Source organism: Melospiza georgiana, chromosome 11 (genome assembly GCF_028018845.1).
Source record: "Melospiza georgiana isolate bMelGeo1 chromosome 11, bMelGeo1.pri, whole genome shotgun sequence".
Taxonomy (NCBI): domain Eukaryota; kingdom Metazoa; phylum Chordata; class Aves; order Passeriformes; family Passerellidae; genus Melospiza; species Melospiza georgiana.
Window position 1 is genome coordinate 18,324,076 of NC_080440.1, and position 17,116 is coordinate 18,341,191.

A 17,116-nucleotide genomic window follows, 5' to 3' on the forward strand; every position below is an offset into this window, starting at 1 on the left:
ATTCTAGTAGAGATAGGTTAATTAATAGAAACAATCAAGTCCAAGCTGTGTAGACTGTATTTCTGCAGACAAATGTCACAAATTTTTCAATAGCTAATAGTAAGTATTCTTTAGTATTCTTAATAATATAGGATAGATAATGTCATATATAGTAATATAATATAACATAACATAACATAACATAACATAACATAACATAACATAACATAATATAATATATAGATATATAATATATTATATATTATAATATATAATATGTAATATAAATGTAGTATAGATAAATATATGTATATGTATATTTATATTATATATACACTATATTTATAAATATAGTATAGATAAATATAGTATACATAAATATAATGTAAATATAATATAGTTTTAATAAAATGAGTATTCAACATTCCAAAACCTTCAAGTCAGATACCAATCATTCCCTGGACCTGAGAGCCCAAATTTCCAACACAATTAATACTAATTTAATTATTAACACAATTATTAACACAATTTAATAATATAAATATAGTATAGATAAATATAATTTGTATTTATATTTATATTATATATATTTTAAAATATAATGTAGATAAATATAGTATACCTAAATATAATTTTATATAATATAGTTTTAATAAAATGAGTATTCAACATTCCAAAACCTTAAAGTCAGGCACCAATCATTCCCTGGACCTGAGTGCCTGAATTTCCAGCTCACATTCCATCAGGTTCTGAGCTCTCCATGGGTGCTCTCTCAGGTCACCCTCTTCCAGGGTTTTACTACTCTCTCCACGAGTTTTTCCTTAATTTAAATGAGATTTGTTGTGTTTCAGTTTGTGCCTGTTGTGCTGGTAACTCCCACTCATCCTCATCCTCCTCCTCATCCTCAGCCCAGGAGCTGCTGCTCTTTGCTCCAGGGCACACTGCTGGCTCATGGTCAGCCAGTCCCCTCTTGGTGCCTTCCAGGAGGTTGTTCCCCAGAGATTTTTCCAACAGTGACTTTCTTAAACCACAATTGCTCAATTCTAAAGAGCTTTCAATGACAGATTTTTTTTCCAAAGTGATTTTGAATATAAACCCAGGCTTCCTTCACCTTCCACCACGTGGTTGCTGACCACTTAGAAAAAACCCTTTAGGAACAATAATCTCTCTTGGGGGGGGAGTTTACCTTTTTTGTTTGCACTTTCTAAGCTTTACCAGCAGCTTCTGTGCTGGTTCCAATTCCAAGTATAGAAGGCACAGAAGGTGCAGGCTGTGCAGAGAGAGCGGGGTGAATTCTGCACTGGTAGTGCTATAGAAACCCCATTGGTTTCTCCATTTTCAGAATGCAGCTGCCAGTGGCACCATTCCAGCAGCTGGGCCAGGCTCCAGCCTGGAGGTGCCCACCCAGGGCACTGTGCCAGGCTAGCTGAGAATGGAAATCTGTTCTTGCCCTCCAGGCAGGGCCACGCTGCCAAATCCAGCTCTGTTTGCCTTCGGGCTTGGGCTGCTCTTGGTGCTCTGGGGAGGGTTCCTCTGCTTTCCAGAGAGGCAGGAGACAGAGATTTCAGAGATTTCCTCACCATCACCTGCTGGCTGCAGGCTCTGACAGCAGAGGTGTGAGAGCACAAACTGCAGGCAGGAGAAATGGAACTCAGTAGCAATGACATCTTCCCCAACACAGAGGAATTACAGAATCACAAAATCACTGGGTTGGGAGAGACCTTCAAATCCTACCCAGTCCCAACACCTGAACTAAACCCTGGCACCCAGTGCCACATCCAGGCTTTGTTAAACACACCCAGGGATGGTGACTCCACCACCTCCCCAAGCAGCCATTCCAGAACTTTATCATCATTTCTGTGGAAAACTTTTTCCCAATATCCAACCTGCATTACTCTTGATGCAGCCTTAGACTCTGTTCTCTCATTCTCCATTGCTCTCTGAAAAAAGAGACCAACACCCCCTGACTAGAACCACCCTTCAGGGAGTTGTAGAGTGATAAGGTCACCTCTGAGTTTCCTTTTCTCCAGGCTAAACACCCCCAGCTCCCTATGAGGAGCTACTGAGGGAGGCTTTTGATCTGATCTGAGAAAGTGGGAATGGAATTTTTACTGCCCCAAACAGCCTTTAGTGCTGGAGCTGCTGCTGTAGAACATGTGAGAACAAACAAACAAGAAAAAAAATGCTTAATCATGAAGGGTGATGCATCAGGTTTTGGCTTTTATATTTTTCAGGTTCTGTGCTGCTTTAGTGTGTGGGTCTGGGCTTCACATCAGGGGATGGTGAGCTCTGGGCACAGAGCAGGGAGACAAAACAATTCCTGCTCCAGCTGGACACCAAGGACAAATGATCCCAATCTCAGCCCAGGAGCACAAACACCTTGGGCTGGAGAGAGAAAAACAAGCAGGGTGGGACTGCCTGGGCTAAAGCTGGAATGGGACAATGAACTGCAAGGTGCGAATGGAGCAGAACTGATCCCAGTGACAGAGCCCATGACTGCTCGTGCATTTTGGGACCATTTTGGTTCATCTTGGGTTCATTTTGCGACCATTTTGGTTCAACACTTGTCTGGGCTCTGGTGTTGCACAAGGTGCATCCATGGAGGAGATCCTTTGAATAAATCCCTGCTTTATTCTGGAGCTCTGTCTGTTCTAGCTCAGCCTTCCCAGGGCATCCAGGGCACATTTTAGGGGAGCTGTTTCCACCAGGGCTGGGCTCACCCTGCATTGCTGCTGCCTGTCCCACCCTCATCCCAGGAACTAAGCAGAGTTGTCAGAGCTCACTGCAGGATCCAACCCAGGGAAAAAACCTGTATTATTGGTATGCAAAACCAACCCATCCTCAGCTATCCCTTGACAAAACTGTCCCATTGGAAAAAGTTCTTTTTATCAGGAGTTATGAAATGTTTGTTGAAGTCACGATTAACACCTCATTGACACCCAAGGTCATGCAGGGATCTTAGCAGGGAACTTGACTGTCTTTGGGACAGTTTATCCAAGGGGACAGTCTCTGGATAAGTTTATTTTTCCCTATTTTCTCCACCTGGCCTAATACCCCACTGCCACCTTCAGGGCGGCTTTGGCAGTTTTGTCCTCTAAGGGATTCTGAGCTCTGATGAACACAGTTAAACTTAGGTGAGACAAACTTTGATTTACTGCTTGAAAATTAAAATAATATTCCTGCAGGCTGTTTTTTTTTATTTAGATGAGTATTTATAGCATACTTTTGATTACTCCAACCCAGCTCAATTTTAAGGTCTTTATAATGTAAGGATGAGTTTTTGTTTTTTTTAATTTCTACTCTGCATATTGTGTCCTCAAGCCCATCATTTGCCAAATGATACATTGAAGTAGAAGGATATATTTATATATTAACTCTTCACGTATTTAATTTAGCTTAAAAAATATTCCTGCAAGCAAAAGAAGCTGATAAATCAGCATTTAGTTGCATTTCTTGTTTTCATGAATTCTAATTCTGCAAAATCTAGCAAGGTAAATCCAGCCTCCTGGAAACTGATGGGAAAATTTCCTTCGAATTTTGTGCCCTGACATGGCAGAAGCTTTGCCTGTTTCAAATGCAAAAATGCAAAATTTTCAAACATTTCATACTTTATTTTCTGAGCAGCCTTTTCTCTATTTTTTAAATAGAGTGCTAAATGTACATTTAGCACAGTGCTAAATGCAAGTTTACCTCACACAGAGACATTTGCATGTGATGAATTACGGAAATAGGCGAAATATGGAGCTGGAGCAGAACCTTCAGAGCTTGAAGTGCTCTGGGATCTTCAGGGCCCCCTGAAAATCCCTGGGGATTCCTGAAGAGCAGGAAAAACGCCAGTGGAGTGGTTTCCATTCCTCATATCAGAAACAGAGAAAACAAGCTCCTCTGAATGAGGGAACTGCAGAGTTTTGGGGAAAAACCAATGTTTTTGATGTGTGACCATAGAGTGAGGCAGGGGCTTTGTTCTGTTTTCCCCACAGAACCTGAACCCACTCTGGGAGGATCTTTTGGGGTCAGGTATTTGTACAAGGCTCAGGCTGCTTTCAAGAAGAAGAAAAAAATGAGATCAAACAATCTTCAGCTTTTGTAACTGCATTTTCTTCTGTTTTGAACAGGGTTTTTGGATCCTTTGTTAGGAGCTCAGTTGATAGATAAGTATTCTTCAGGTGGCTTAAAGAGAATCCTTGAGAATTATTATTTTTAAAGAAGTTAGATTAAATAACATTTCACCTGATGTTATATAACCCAAGTTCAGCTTCCTCATAATTTCTGAATGAAACCTGTGAATAATAATCATAACCAAAATATGAATTCTATGAGTAATGATCATGACCAAAATATCAATTCTGTGAATAAATGATCATAACCAAAAGATCAATTCTGTGAATAATAATCATAACCAAAATATAAATTCTGTGAATAATAATCATAACCAAAATATCAATTCTGTGAATAATGATCATGACCAAAGCATCTCCCCTTTGCAAATATTTCAAATATCAGGGCTGGATGCTGTGTTTGGCATCTCCAGTGTTCCTCAAGCTTCAAGGGTGGTGAAAAAACTAAAGAGAGTGAGAGGAGTTAATAAAAAAGCCATTGGAAAAAGGTTTTTGTCACTGGAATGTTACAATTGAGCAGATCTGTAATAAAAATTGGATATTTTGATCAGCTTGGTGAGGGGAAATGAAACCTCACTGTCTTTGCTGAATCTCCTGCATCCCCCTGAAAACCTAAAACCAAAATCCACTTCAGAGCTCTGATTTCTGGTAAATGTAACACAAACAGAATATCTGAATAAAAAACACCTTAAAACCATGTTGGTTTGGATTCAGAGCAGCGCAGAAATTACTCAGGGTCACCTCTCCATCAATGCCTGAGCTGAATTAAGTGTAAATATTTTGAAACCCCTGTGAGTGCATTCTGGTGGGTGTGGGAGCTGCCAGATCTCTCATCCTGAGAGCACTTGTTGGTGTTTTTTCAGTAAAGTGGAACTCTAATCAACACCCTCATTTTAAAAATTAGTTGACTGCACTTCCTGCATATATTTTAAAAAAATTGAGCATCTTTATTTATCATTTATAGGAAATGACATTAACAGGCTGCCTAAAAGACCTGGTAAATTCTGGTGTCTCTGGGGCTGAAAAGATATGAAATATACATGGAAATATAGGAAATATGAAAAGAGAAAGAAAGGCAGTATTTATTCTTTGGGCTTTTTCCATACCATACACAGAATGAAAAAAAAAAAATTATTTCCATAAAAGAAATTTTTTTCACAGAATGAAAAAAAAATCTTTTATTTCCAAATGCCTGAATCTTTATAGAGTGAAAGTGTAGAAGGGAGAACTTTTGATGTTTTTAAGGTCTCCCCAGCAAGCTGGACCATGCTCAGCAGTCAGGGATTTTCCTTCCCACAGAGTGGGATGGTTTCCATACCCAAAACATCCCAGCACAATAATACAAAACATTCTCCTGCCCTGACACTTAAGAGAAATGAAGAAGTGAAGAAAAAGGTGCTGCTCCCAAGAGATATTGGGATTTAATGATATTTGGCCTGTTATCAATACCTTTTAAAAGGAGATTTTGTGATTAAATATCAATACCTTTCTACAAATGTTTTCAGCTTGCCATTTTCCCAAAGTCAAGCTATCAATCCACTGAAGACAATTTTTGTTTCCCATCACTCAGACACAAAATTGTTCCAGATACCTTTTTGCCCGCCCAAAATAATGTTGTCATAAGGATAGAAATTATTTTATATTAATAATATCTCTGGGATATTCTGTGTACTTTATGCTGCCAGGTATCTCCTTCCACATGCTCCAGAATTAAATTAATGAAAAGCTGACAGATATTTCAAGGGATTTGAATCCTGCCCTCAGAAAATGCTGACAGGGAGGTGAATTCAAACCTCTGGATTTCCCTGTGCCAGGCTGAGTGAGGGAACTTTGAGGATGAAAATGAATCAAAGAGAATCCCAGGCTCAGGAGGGTAAAAGTGGAAATCAAAGGCACTTTCAGACCCCTCAGGACCTTGCTCTGGGTTTGGTTCTGCCCTTCCCACAGGCACTCATCCCTGCTCAGCCAGCACTCTGCACTGGAGAGGGATCTTTGGATAAAGTTATAAGTTATTTTCTAAATTTATTTATTCTTCCTAATTTTTTTTTAACCTAAGCACAATCACAGAGTGGTTTGGGTTGGAAAAGATCTTACAGATCATCCAGTGCCACCCCCTGTCATGGGCAGGACACCTCCCACTGTCCCAAGTTGCTCCAAAACTCCCTCCAGCCTGGCCTTGGGCACTGCCAGGGATCCAGGGGCAGCCGCAGCTGCTCTGGGCACCTGTGCCAGGATTTTCTGTCCTCTGTGGACACCTGTAGTAATTACATATCCTCTGAACAGAGAGGAGGGACATGGTTCTGCCAGGAAAATCCTGGGAATCTGTGTAGAATCTGTAAGAAACTCAGGAAAGAGTTCAGACAATTATTCTCTCTCTTTGTGTAAGCATTCTTTATAGATATGGTTCTCCAAAGTGTGCTATTCATATTTCACCAATAATGTGAGAGAAAATTCCTAAAAGCCAATCAGGTCCTAAGTCCACCATTGTTTCTAGAAGAACTTAAGTCTAAATTATTAGATGTTTTAAATCTAAATTATTAGATTTCTAATAATAATGTGTCTTTTCATGCCTTCTGATGATGGAGTCTGTATCACCTTTAGCTGTCTTGATGCCCCTCATGATTTACTCAGGGGAGCACAACTGCACCTCGCGCCTCCTCCTCGCACCAAGACAACCAAGACACCCCTAAATTTTACATTAATGAGTGTAGGAATATATTTTACTCCCGAAAAGCAGTGAGAGGAAGAAAAAGAATTGCTTGATAATTGAAAAATTGAAAAATTTATTTTCCAAGTTGGACGCTGCCACAGGAACATGCGACTGGCGTGGCCCCAGTGTGGAGGAAGGCGCTGCCCCATTTTGACTGGGTGGTTCTTGGCTGGCAACACCCCCTGGGAAATCAGCATTTCAATGGCTGGAAAGTGATCCCCAGCTATAGTGCTGGCCTCCAAAGGCACCAATGAATAAACAAAACTCCTCCGAGTATTTAGGTCCCTCTTCTCCCGAGTTTCCATTCTCCCAGTGAATTTGCTGTATTCAGCCCTCTGGAAGTGACATTAGCAGAAGGTAGCAGAGAGAGCGCCTAGCAACCCACAGAAACCCCAAAGAGAGGTGGAAAGGAAGTGATTTTCATGTAATTATTCACCCCTACAAAAGCTGCTGTCAGGTAGACACTAGAAACATAGCTGTTTTATTCTTCCCCTAACCTACTTTGGATCTTTTGAGAATCACCACCATTAAAGAGAGGGGAAAAAAAGAGCTTAATTCAGCCATTTTCTGCCTGGCCGTTTAAGTGCTGTTTTCCTGCTCTAATGAAGGCTCTGCTTTCAGAAGCTGCGTTGTTTAGAAAGCGCTGGGTAGTAAACTTCAGCCACAAACTCACTCCTGCATCCAAAACTCGCCATTTCTGTTTGCTGCTTCCCCACAATGCACAGCTCATATTTTGTCTGGGTTTAATTCCCCATTTAATGGCATTTCCCACTGAGTTGGGAGAGATAAATTAATTAAATTTTTTTGTTGTTGTTGTTTCCAAGAAGGCATTTGGGGACAGGGGGCAGGGGCTGAAGAGTTTAATTTATTTTAGGTAACGTGGTTGGTGCCAGGCTGCTTGGATGGATCCAGTGGGTTTTTTTCCCCTTTATTTTCTTCAGCTCTGCCCTCAGCCACAACTCCTTGGAGCTGAGGCTGCTTGGAGATAACTGAGGGATATTTTTGTGCTTTTCTTGCCATCTGGAGGAGCCTGGAGGAGCTGAGCTTCACTTGGCCAACATCACAGCAAACACTCCTACATGGATGGATGTCACAATGCTGCCACTTCCCGCAGCCCCAGGCACATCTTCAGTGCACACTCTGATTTATATCCTCCTTTTTGCACATTCACACTCCCAGCAGAGGTTCAATAAATGCAGAAGGGATAAAAGATGTTGAAAGCTGACTTTTAAAGGGCTGTATTTATTTGAAAATATATATATCAGAAGTCAGTTTTATCAGAGATTGTGTTTGTTGAGGCAGTGACATCCAGAGTTGTTTATTGTGAAGAGCTTCCTAAAATTCTGAAGGCTTTAACCTGTGTCTGTAGCTAAAGCAATATTCTGCTTTAAAATTGTATTATAACAGTCTGTTTTAAATCCTCATTTTTTGTCTGATTTATATCCTCGTTTTTCTACATTCACACTCCTAGCAGAGGTTCAATAAATGCAGAAGGGATAAAAGATGTTGAAAGGTGACTTTTAAAGGGCTGTATTTATTTGAAAATATATATATCAGAAGTCAGTTTTATCAGAGATTGTGTTTGTTGAGGCAGTGACATCCAGAGTCGTTTATGGTGAAGAGCTTCCTAAAAATTCTCAGGGCTTTAACCTGTGTCTGTAGCTAAAGCAATATTCTGCTTTAAAATTGTATTATAACAGTCTGTTTTACTGACTGGGTGTTTCAAGATTCTAGTTCTGTATTTTCATACTCAGCAAAAAGGTTTTCATTGGGACCCCAGGGATTAACTGGTTTAATTTTATGGAATAACTTCTTTTGTCTGAGTTTTAAACACAAAATGTCTCTTAAATTAACTGTGTTCAGAAGGCTTGTAGTATTTTTTTTTTAATTAAACATATAATAAGATTATTTTTTAGTCAAATTTTCATATTTAACTATTTTTAGTCAAATATAATAAATTATAACTGAACTAAAATATTGTAAACGATAGAGGTACAACAACTGTGCTGACAATGTGGGAAAATGAAGATAATAAAGTTTATTCTTCCCTGTTTGATTTTGCCTGCAGGATTGATAGGGATGAGATAAAATCAGTGTGCTGCTAGTCAGGGAACAGCAGGATGCATGCAAGGAATGGAATTATTCCCTTTGAATGTCTGCATCCCCCCAAGTGTTTGGGTTGTTTTGTGAATAGAACAGAGCCTTGACCTCTGCATTCTGAATTTTGGCAGCTGCACAGCCCAGACACTCAGCTGATTTCTGTGTTTGCTGCTATTTAAGAAAAAATTTCTCCTGATTGCAGGAGAGTGACTGGAGAGTAAATGCGAACTGCTTGGTTTTATTTTCCTGACTCTGCACGGGGATTTGTGTTGCTGGCAGTGAATTGTGGTATATTATATATATATATAACAGATATATAATATATACATTTTCAGCCTGAGGAACAGGGAAAGCATTGAAGGAAGCAGCCAGGTGTGGATCTGTTGTCTCCCTCCCCATGTGTGCAGCTCCCTCTCTCCCCCTGCTGCCACACCAAGCCCAACAGAGGAGGCTGGGATGTGGTTGGATGCTCTTTATAATGAAAAAGCCAGAGAAAAAAAAATCACTTTATTGGAATAAGAACAGAGGTAAAATGTTGAGTCTTCCACTGCTATCTATTTTAGTATTATTCCTGGAAGTATATTTTTATATATACATAAATATATTTATACATTTACATAAAGATGGGGCTGGTAGCAGAGGAGTGTAATGAAATGCAATTTAGGGAATGGTTCTTTTCATTGCACATTACAGCAGAATGGCTCTTAGTTCCCTGGTGTCACCAAAAGTTCAGCTTGGGGATAAAATTGTCCTTTATTGGAGAGACCTGGGATGTAAGGCTGGAAAAGGGAGTGCTGTAAATAGGAAATATTAAAGCTCACTATGAGGGCAATAACAGCAAGGTCAGAATGGGATCTGTTTCTCCAAGCCTGAATATTTGGGGTGTTCTCAGCACGAGCACCCCATGTTTTCTGTGGATGGAAACAGCAATTCCCTCTGGTTTTTAATCCCAGCTTCACAGTCAGCAGGGCACTGAAAGCAGCTCCAGTGATCCACTGATGGAAAAGAACTTCCCAAGATGCTGCAGATGAAAGCTCAGGGTGGAATTGAGATTTTACCTTCTTCCCAAAGCTATTAGAAACTGCATTTCTTATCCTATTTTTTGCTTTTAGCATTTATTTTGGGGGTTTCCTATAGTTTATGTCAGAAATTGTTCTGAGTTCTTCCAGCAGTGCTTGGGGCATTTTAGATCAACAGAGAGGGGGAGTAGAGGTCACACCACAGATGAGGCTGAACAAAGCTTTGTATGTTTTTAATTTTTTAAACAGCTCAGTTGCAGAACCTGATCCTCTGATTTTGAATTAAGGTTTTGAATTAAGACCTTAGAATCGACATGACTTTTTTGAACAATGACTTGTAACTATTGCCAGGTGTAATTTATGCTCTTTCAACTGACTGGACTTTCACAGCATCAAATTGCTGTGTTGTGATATAGCAATGCTTAGTGCAAGCAAGAAAATGCTTTAAGCAGGTAATAGGCAGAAATATTATAGTAAGGCTATGAAATGTAAGTAATAAACAACATGATTGTGAAGGTTTCTTTTTAAGTGAACAGAGAGGGGGAATTGTGGGAATCCATAAAATCAGAGGGGTTTGGGAAAGCTGCAAAAGGCAGCTCAGAGACAGCAGAACTGTGATTAGAGCTAAGCAGCAGCCATGAGATTGGTCAGCAGAAAAAATATTGAAAAAGTAGAAAAGCAAGGACAAATAGAACAATGGTCTGTGTATTTATGCTTGTCTAGAATAACTTTAAGCTACAGAACAGTTTATCTAGCCAGATATTAGGAAAGTTGAAGCTTAATAATGGAGCTCTGTGTGTTTTAAGGCTTACAAGTGGGTATTGTATTTGAAATAAGCAAGCATTGTTTAACCAAAGGTACCTGTGCTTATAGTGGCTGGGTGGAACTACTGTCAGTGTGCTTTTGCTTTGTGTGATTGGTCAAAAAACTTATAAAGTTGTAACATTGAGTTCTTGGTCTGCTGCCTGGGATGGGAGTTGGTGGCATCTTCCCACTGTTATCACCATGGAATGAGGCTGATGCTGGAAAATCAAACAGCTCAAGGCACGTTCCAGCAGTCCCATCCCATTTGTGATTTGTCCACAGCCACCTGCCAGTGATACTCTCCCACCTCATTCCACATGAGAGGAAGGAAAGTTTTGTTAGAGAGAGCTCTGGCAGGTACTTTTGAAATGCTTTTATTCTCCAAAAATTTTTATTCTTCTGTTAGTGCTCTTAAACCTGTGGCTAATCACCCCATGTCTGCTGGGGTCACTCTTTCAGTGCAGGTGTTGCCTCAAGGTCAAGCATTCACATTTTCCTGGTTTCCTGCAGTTCTGTCATACCTAAACTTATCTGGCAACAGGTTTTTTTATTCAGGCATTTGTGATAAAATTCTGCAGTCGTTCCATGCCCTAACCTTGAAATTTCATTTATTATCTCCCGAGAGCCACGGCTTTATTTATAAAATTCTCATTTGAAACTGAAGGCAAACTGCTTTTTAAAATACAAACACTGCAGAGGTTCATCAGAAAGTAATGAATAATTTAAATTAAAAGAAAACCTGGAGTGATTGCTTGTTCTCTGATAACAAAATGGGAAATAAATGACTGTCAACATTTGGAACATCGTGTTTTAAAGAGCAAGCACAGGTTTTAACTGGTCTGTCAGCTCTCCCATATTCTCAGGCAGTGCTTCATGATGGGATTGTCATTTCCACTCAGGAATTAAGGATGCTTTCAGCTTTGGTGTTCAACCTCACTGTTAAGAATGAGGGGGGGGAAAAAAGTGAATATTTATGCAGATCCCAGCAGGTGCTTGGGCTTCAATGTGAAATTATTGCATTTGATTTTGACAGGAATTCTCAAGGGAGCAAACAAAGCTGTGTGGGCTGTAGGAAAGGCCAGGCACAGAGAGAAAACCAAAATATTGGTTTTATTTACTGGGAGAAGCCTCCTGGTGTTCCATTGTTCCTGTTCACATGGATGTGTGTTCCTGTTCCCTTGGATGTGGCAGCTTCCCCAGACTGACACCTGGGCACCAGGCGTCAATGACACTGGAACCCCAGATTGTCACCTGGGCAGTGTCCCAGGCATCTGTGAAAGGGAATTTCACAGAAACCTGTGAAATGGAATTTGAAATGCTGCCAAAATAGAAGTGGAGATGTGTGTGCTACGAGAGGAGCTGCACATCAGCCCCTGGGCTGTCAAATGAACCTTCTCAGGTGACAACAGAATACATTTTCTTTTTTAAAAAAAAGCCCTGCCTGTCTTTTGGGAGGATCAGAGTGAAAATAGCTGCCTGATTTCCCCATGTTGCCCAGACATGGAATGATTTGACACAAATTTTTCTTTACACAACTACAAAAAATGGAGTTATTCAGCTGTTTGTCATGGAGGAAGTGCCAGTTAAAGTCAGAGTGTCCTGGGAGATGCTTCCTGCATCCACAGAGAGATTTCATAACAGCTGCACTGTAGCTTGTTCAAAATAAGGCACAGAAAATAAAGGAGAAGGTACAAAGTTAGAGAAACCCTTGGAATTTGAGATATTGTGGCTTTTATTTCATGATTTTGTGTTTTTTTCCAAAAGAAACAACAATTCCATTAATTATTTTTTATTCCAGCTGAAGGAATTGCTTTTTATTCCATTACTTTGGTTTTTTCCAGAAGAAACAATTCCATGAATTATTTTTTTATTCCACTTGAAGGAATTGCTTTTTATTCCACGATTTTGTTTTTTTTCCAAAAGAAACAACAATTCCATGAATTGATTTTATTCCACCTGAAGGAATTGGTTTTTTGTTCCATGATTTTATTTTTTTCCAAAAGATACAATTCCATGAATTGTTTTCTATTTCACGATTTTTTTTTCCAAAAGAAACAGCAATTCCATGAATTTTTCTTCATTCCACCTGAATGAACTGGTTTTTATTCCATTATTTTGGTTTTTTTCCAAAAGAAACAACAATTCCATGAATTGTTCTTTATTCCACCTGAAGGAATTGGTTTTTCTTCCATGCATGATGGAAATAATCAGCACCAACACATCCCAGGTTGTCCCTGGGATCTCTGCTTTGCTCAGGCACTGAGCTCAGCTCAGGACACTTATGCAATATTTTGGTTTATCCCTCTCACCCCTTGCCCTCTAAATTCACTGCATAAAGCTTGATCACCACAAAAAAAAAAAAACTCAAGGCTCAGCCTTGCAAAGGGAATTATTTCTGCACTGGCCATGTGCTTCAACACCTCATTTATTTTATTTTCAGTGTATGGCATGACCCCATCTTAGTGACAGAAAGACATTTATATTGAGACTAAAATGAGGAGCTGTCACTCTTCTGGGGATTTTCAGCTTGGTTTGTTAAACTGTGGGGTTTTTTAATTGTTCAAGAAGTGACTTTAATTCACTTTATCTGCAGCAGTAACTTTCTCCTTTGCTTTGGACACCCATTAGGGCACAGCCAAGTCAAGCAGCACGTGAGAAAAGGCTGCTAGAAGTGATTTATGGACATAACATCCCATAGAAACTTTATGGCAGGGACATGAATAGATCCCAATTCTCCAGAGCAGGGCTGTGTTGTCTGCACTACAGCACATCCCTCCTCTTTCTTCCTCCTCCTGCTTTCATGGCACGAGCTACAAAGGAGGCAGGGCATCCTCCAGACAGCAGCATCCTGTGTTTGGCCAGCTCCATTCATCTCCCTAGGCACAGAAAACATCCATGGAAATGGAGATTGTGCCCCAGACCTGCCACAAGAAGGCCAGATTGAGGTTACACACACAGAGTTTAAATTTTGAGGGCGTTGCCAGGCTTGAGAGCTGGATGTTGCAGAGCAGCACTTTCCATTTTTAGTAAAAAATGCTCCTGTTTATTGTTTTGTAAGGTTCTGCCCTTTGAAATTGTGATTTTTTCAAATATCAGCATTAATTATCAAAGTTTTTGAGCTTTAATTTTAGTCTTGTTTTGGCATGGAAACTTTTAATATGAATTGAATAAAGCTAAAGAAGTTATTTACTTTCTTTAAGGTAGGAGCTGATAGAAACTAGAAAACTGTTCCTATCCCAAGTTAGTGAGTGCTGAATTGAATTTATTATCACTGACCCGAGGGTTTTCAAGGCCCAAAGTTCATAAAGCACCCACAGGGTGTTCTCAGGTCCTTTCCTCATGGAGCTGTGTCACCTTTCAGACAAATGTCCTCTTTGGTGTGCCCCAGGTCCTCCTCTGTGTCCCTGCCCTTCAGAGTGTCATTGCTCTGCATGGAAAGGAGAACAACTCCTGGTTTAAGGCAGACTCAGCACTCTCAGAAATGTCCCACCGTGGTTTGGTGGCTGTGAGCTGGGTGGGTGGCACCTGGATTTGGGATTGGTGTCTGCAGGAGCCCATCAAGCTGGAATGAGAGCAACTTCCCTGAGGTGTCTTTTGGGAATGAGCAAACTGGGGTGACACAGGCTAATGAACAGTCAGACTAATGAACAGTCAGACTCATGAACAATTTGAGACCTCACCACATCCTCCTGCCACGAACTGAGCGCTGCATCTGAGGCTAAGTGTCAGCTGGTCCCTGGCTGCTGGGCAAGGGGATGGAGACCTGACCCGAAATGCCATTTTCAGGGCTTGAAAGTGTTGGTGTGTCTGGCAGTTTACACCAGGGTTACTCCAGCTCTCGTGGTTTCTTAGCCACAGAAAATCTACCTGTGGTTTCTAAATGGATGTTCATGTTTGCCACTTTGCTGATCACTTCTTGTGATTTTAGAAACCTGAAAGAATTAAATGTCACTTGTCCTCTGAGAAGCTATACAACCCCAAAGAAGCTATACAGACTGTATTATTTCATTCAGCAAATAAAATTGCTTCTTCATTCCTATTTAAACATCAGCTCTAAGTTCTGAGGCAATTTCTAGACTGATGTCATAAAATGCAACAAAACCTCTCTTCAGTCTGATCCCAGTTTCCCAGGGAAAAGGGAAGGGAAAGGAAAAGGGAAAAGGGGAAAGGGGAAGGGAAGAGGGAAAAGGGAAAAGGGAAAGGGGAAGTGGAAAGGGGAAAGGGAAAGGGAAAGGGGAAAGGGAAAAGGAAAAAGGAAAAGGGAAAAAGGAAAAAGGGGAAAGGAAAAGAAAGGGGAAGGGAAAGGGAAAGGGAAATGGGAAAAGGGGAGGGAAAAGGGAAAAGGGAAAGGGAAAGGGAAAAGGGAAAAGGGAAAAGGGGAAGGGGAAAAGGGAAAGGGAAGGATCCATGTGCTGATCCAGTTTCCCAGCTTTTGTGTGGGCCCCAGCAGAAGGAGCATTTCAGCTGACCCACACTCCTCACAGCTTTTTTGGGAGCTTCCAGTCCTGTTAAAGAGCCTGTCTGTCAGAAGGCTCTCTGTGTGCCGCTTTTCCTGGTGAAGCTCTGGGATGTAACCAGCTGTGTCTTATTCGGGGTGACAGCAACAAAACCCTTTAAGCCTCTGACGTAAATCAAATGTGATCTTAATGTTATTTCTAAACAGAAACACTCAACAGCTCCAGAGAGCAAGGTCTCACTTGATCAGCTGTAAAACAAACACATCCCCTTGGTGTGTTTAGGAGGGTTTGATGGCTGTTATTGGTACTGAAATAATTCCTGTGCTCCCTCTTCCCTAGCTCCAACTTCAGCAGGGAATGGCTGCACAGCCCCTGCCTCTGAGCATCACTCAGGGTTTGGTGTTTTGGTTGCTCTGCAGTAAAAAAGGACCTAAAGGGATCATTTATCCCAGGAAAACAAAGGACCTAAAGGGATCATTTATCCCAGGAAAACAGGATTTTATTGGATGGCAGCTCTGTGGGTTTGGGGTCTCCATATCTCCATATCCAGGACTTCAAGGGGTACCTTCAGTGGGAACACACCCACACTGGTCAGGTGAAATAAGTGGCTTTGTTGCAATATTTTAAAAGTAAAATGAACCTGCTCATTAATGTTCTGAGGCTGCTCTGAGGAGAAGAATCTCACTGTGGCAACTCACACTTCCTTTTCTCTGATTTCAAATTGTTTGCACCACTTTAGGATACAAATGTCCCCACAATGGCATTACAGAGCTACTGGTTCATTAAGCTCTACAGAACTTTTGTTTGCTGATTGTACAGTGACCAAAGCTGTAACTTTTTTGCCTGTTTGATCCATTAAATTTTGCTGAAAACATCCTTTCCCTGGATAAATTGTCCCTTCTTTCCTCAGCTTAATTTATGTATTATCTATATTTATGAATTATACTATTATAATTAATATGTATTATATATATTAATATATATAATTAATATATATTAATTATAATGCTATAATTAATAAATACAGATAATACATAAATATTATATATTTATGTATTATCTGTATTATATTATTATATAATACAGATAATATATTTATGTGCTGTAGGAATAGCTAATAAACATATTATTTGTATTTAATATATTAATTAATAGACAAATAATATATTTATATATTATCTGTATTTTAATATTATGTCGTTATATAATATTATAATATATTATTATATATTTATTATATGTAATAAATATATATTATTGTATATTATATAATATATATTTATGTGCTATATATAGGAATAGCACATTTTGTCTTTAGAGCATTTATTCACACGAAATTTTAAAATTTGAATAAATAACTGTCCAACAGGAGTGAGATAAATGCAGGTGATCCTATTTAGGCTGCAATTACCAGAACTACCTAGAAGCAATTAATGAATGTAATGGGTGAGGTTCTTCTCTATGAATTCTGTGTCCCTTTAGGTTGAGTCTGTAAAGGCCAGCTGGGATGGGGAGGGGAATTTCCCTCTCAGCACATTATTTTTTTTGGAGTTTATGATTTGTAAAAGCTTTCCAAGACCTGCAGAACCACCAGTGCAGATTTGCAGACAATATTTGGCAGGAGGGGATTTCTCTGGCTGCTTTCTGAGGCTCTCCCTGCTCTGTGTCCCCAGGTGTGGGTGGATGCTGGCACACAGATCTTCTTCTCCTACGCCATCTGCTTGGGGTGCCTGACAGCCCTGGGGAGCTACAACAACTACAACAACAACTGCTACAGGTAACACCCTCCAGCCTGGAGTTCTGCTCCTGGGGTGGCATTTGGAACCCCTTCCCTTCCCCTTCTTCCATGGATAACCATAATCTCACACAGGTGGTTTGGTGGGACAGAGATCTGTAATGTTCCTTGGAATGGCTCCAGAGGAACTCTGC

At 40.2% G+C, this 17,116-nt stretch overlaps 1 protein-coding gene across 5 annotated transcripts in view; it reads left to right on the forward strand.

Annotated features, from left to right (window-relative positions):
* Positions 1-17,116, forward strand: part of SLC6A11 (solute carrier family 6 member 11) — a 107,929-nt gene that overhangs the window by 69,990 nt on the left and 20,823 nt on the right. For all 5 annotated transcript variants that reach the window (XR_009115053.1, XR_009115055.1, XR_009115054.1 and 2 more), the window contains exon 8: positions 16,861-16,964. Coding sequence is in view for 2 of the 5 variants with exons in the window: in XM_058031808.1 (XP_057887791.1) it covers positions 16,861-16,964 (104 nt within the window). In the remaining 3 variants the exon portion in view is untranslated. The remainder of the gene's footprint in view (positions 1-16,860; positions 16,965-17,116) is intronic.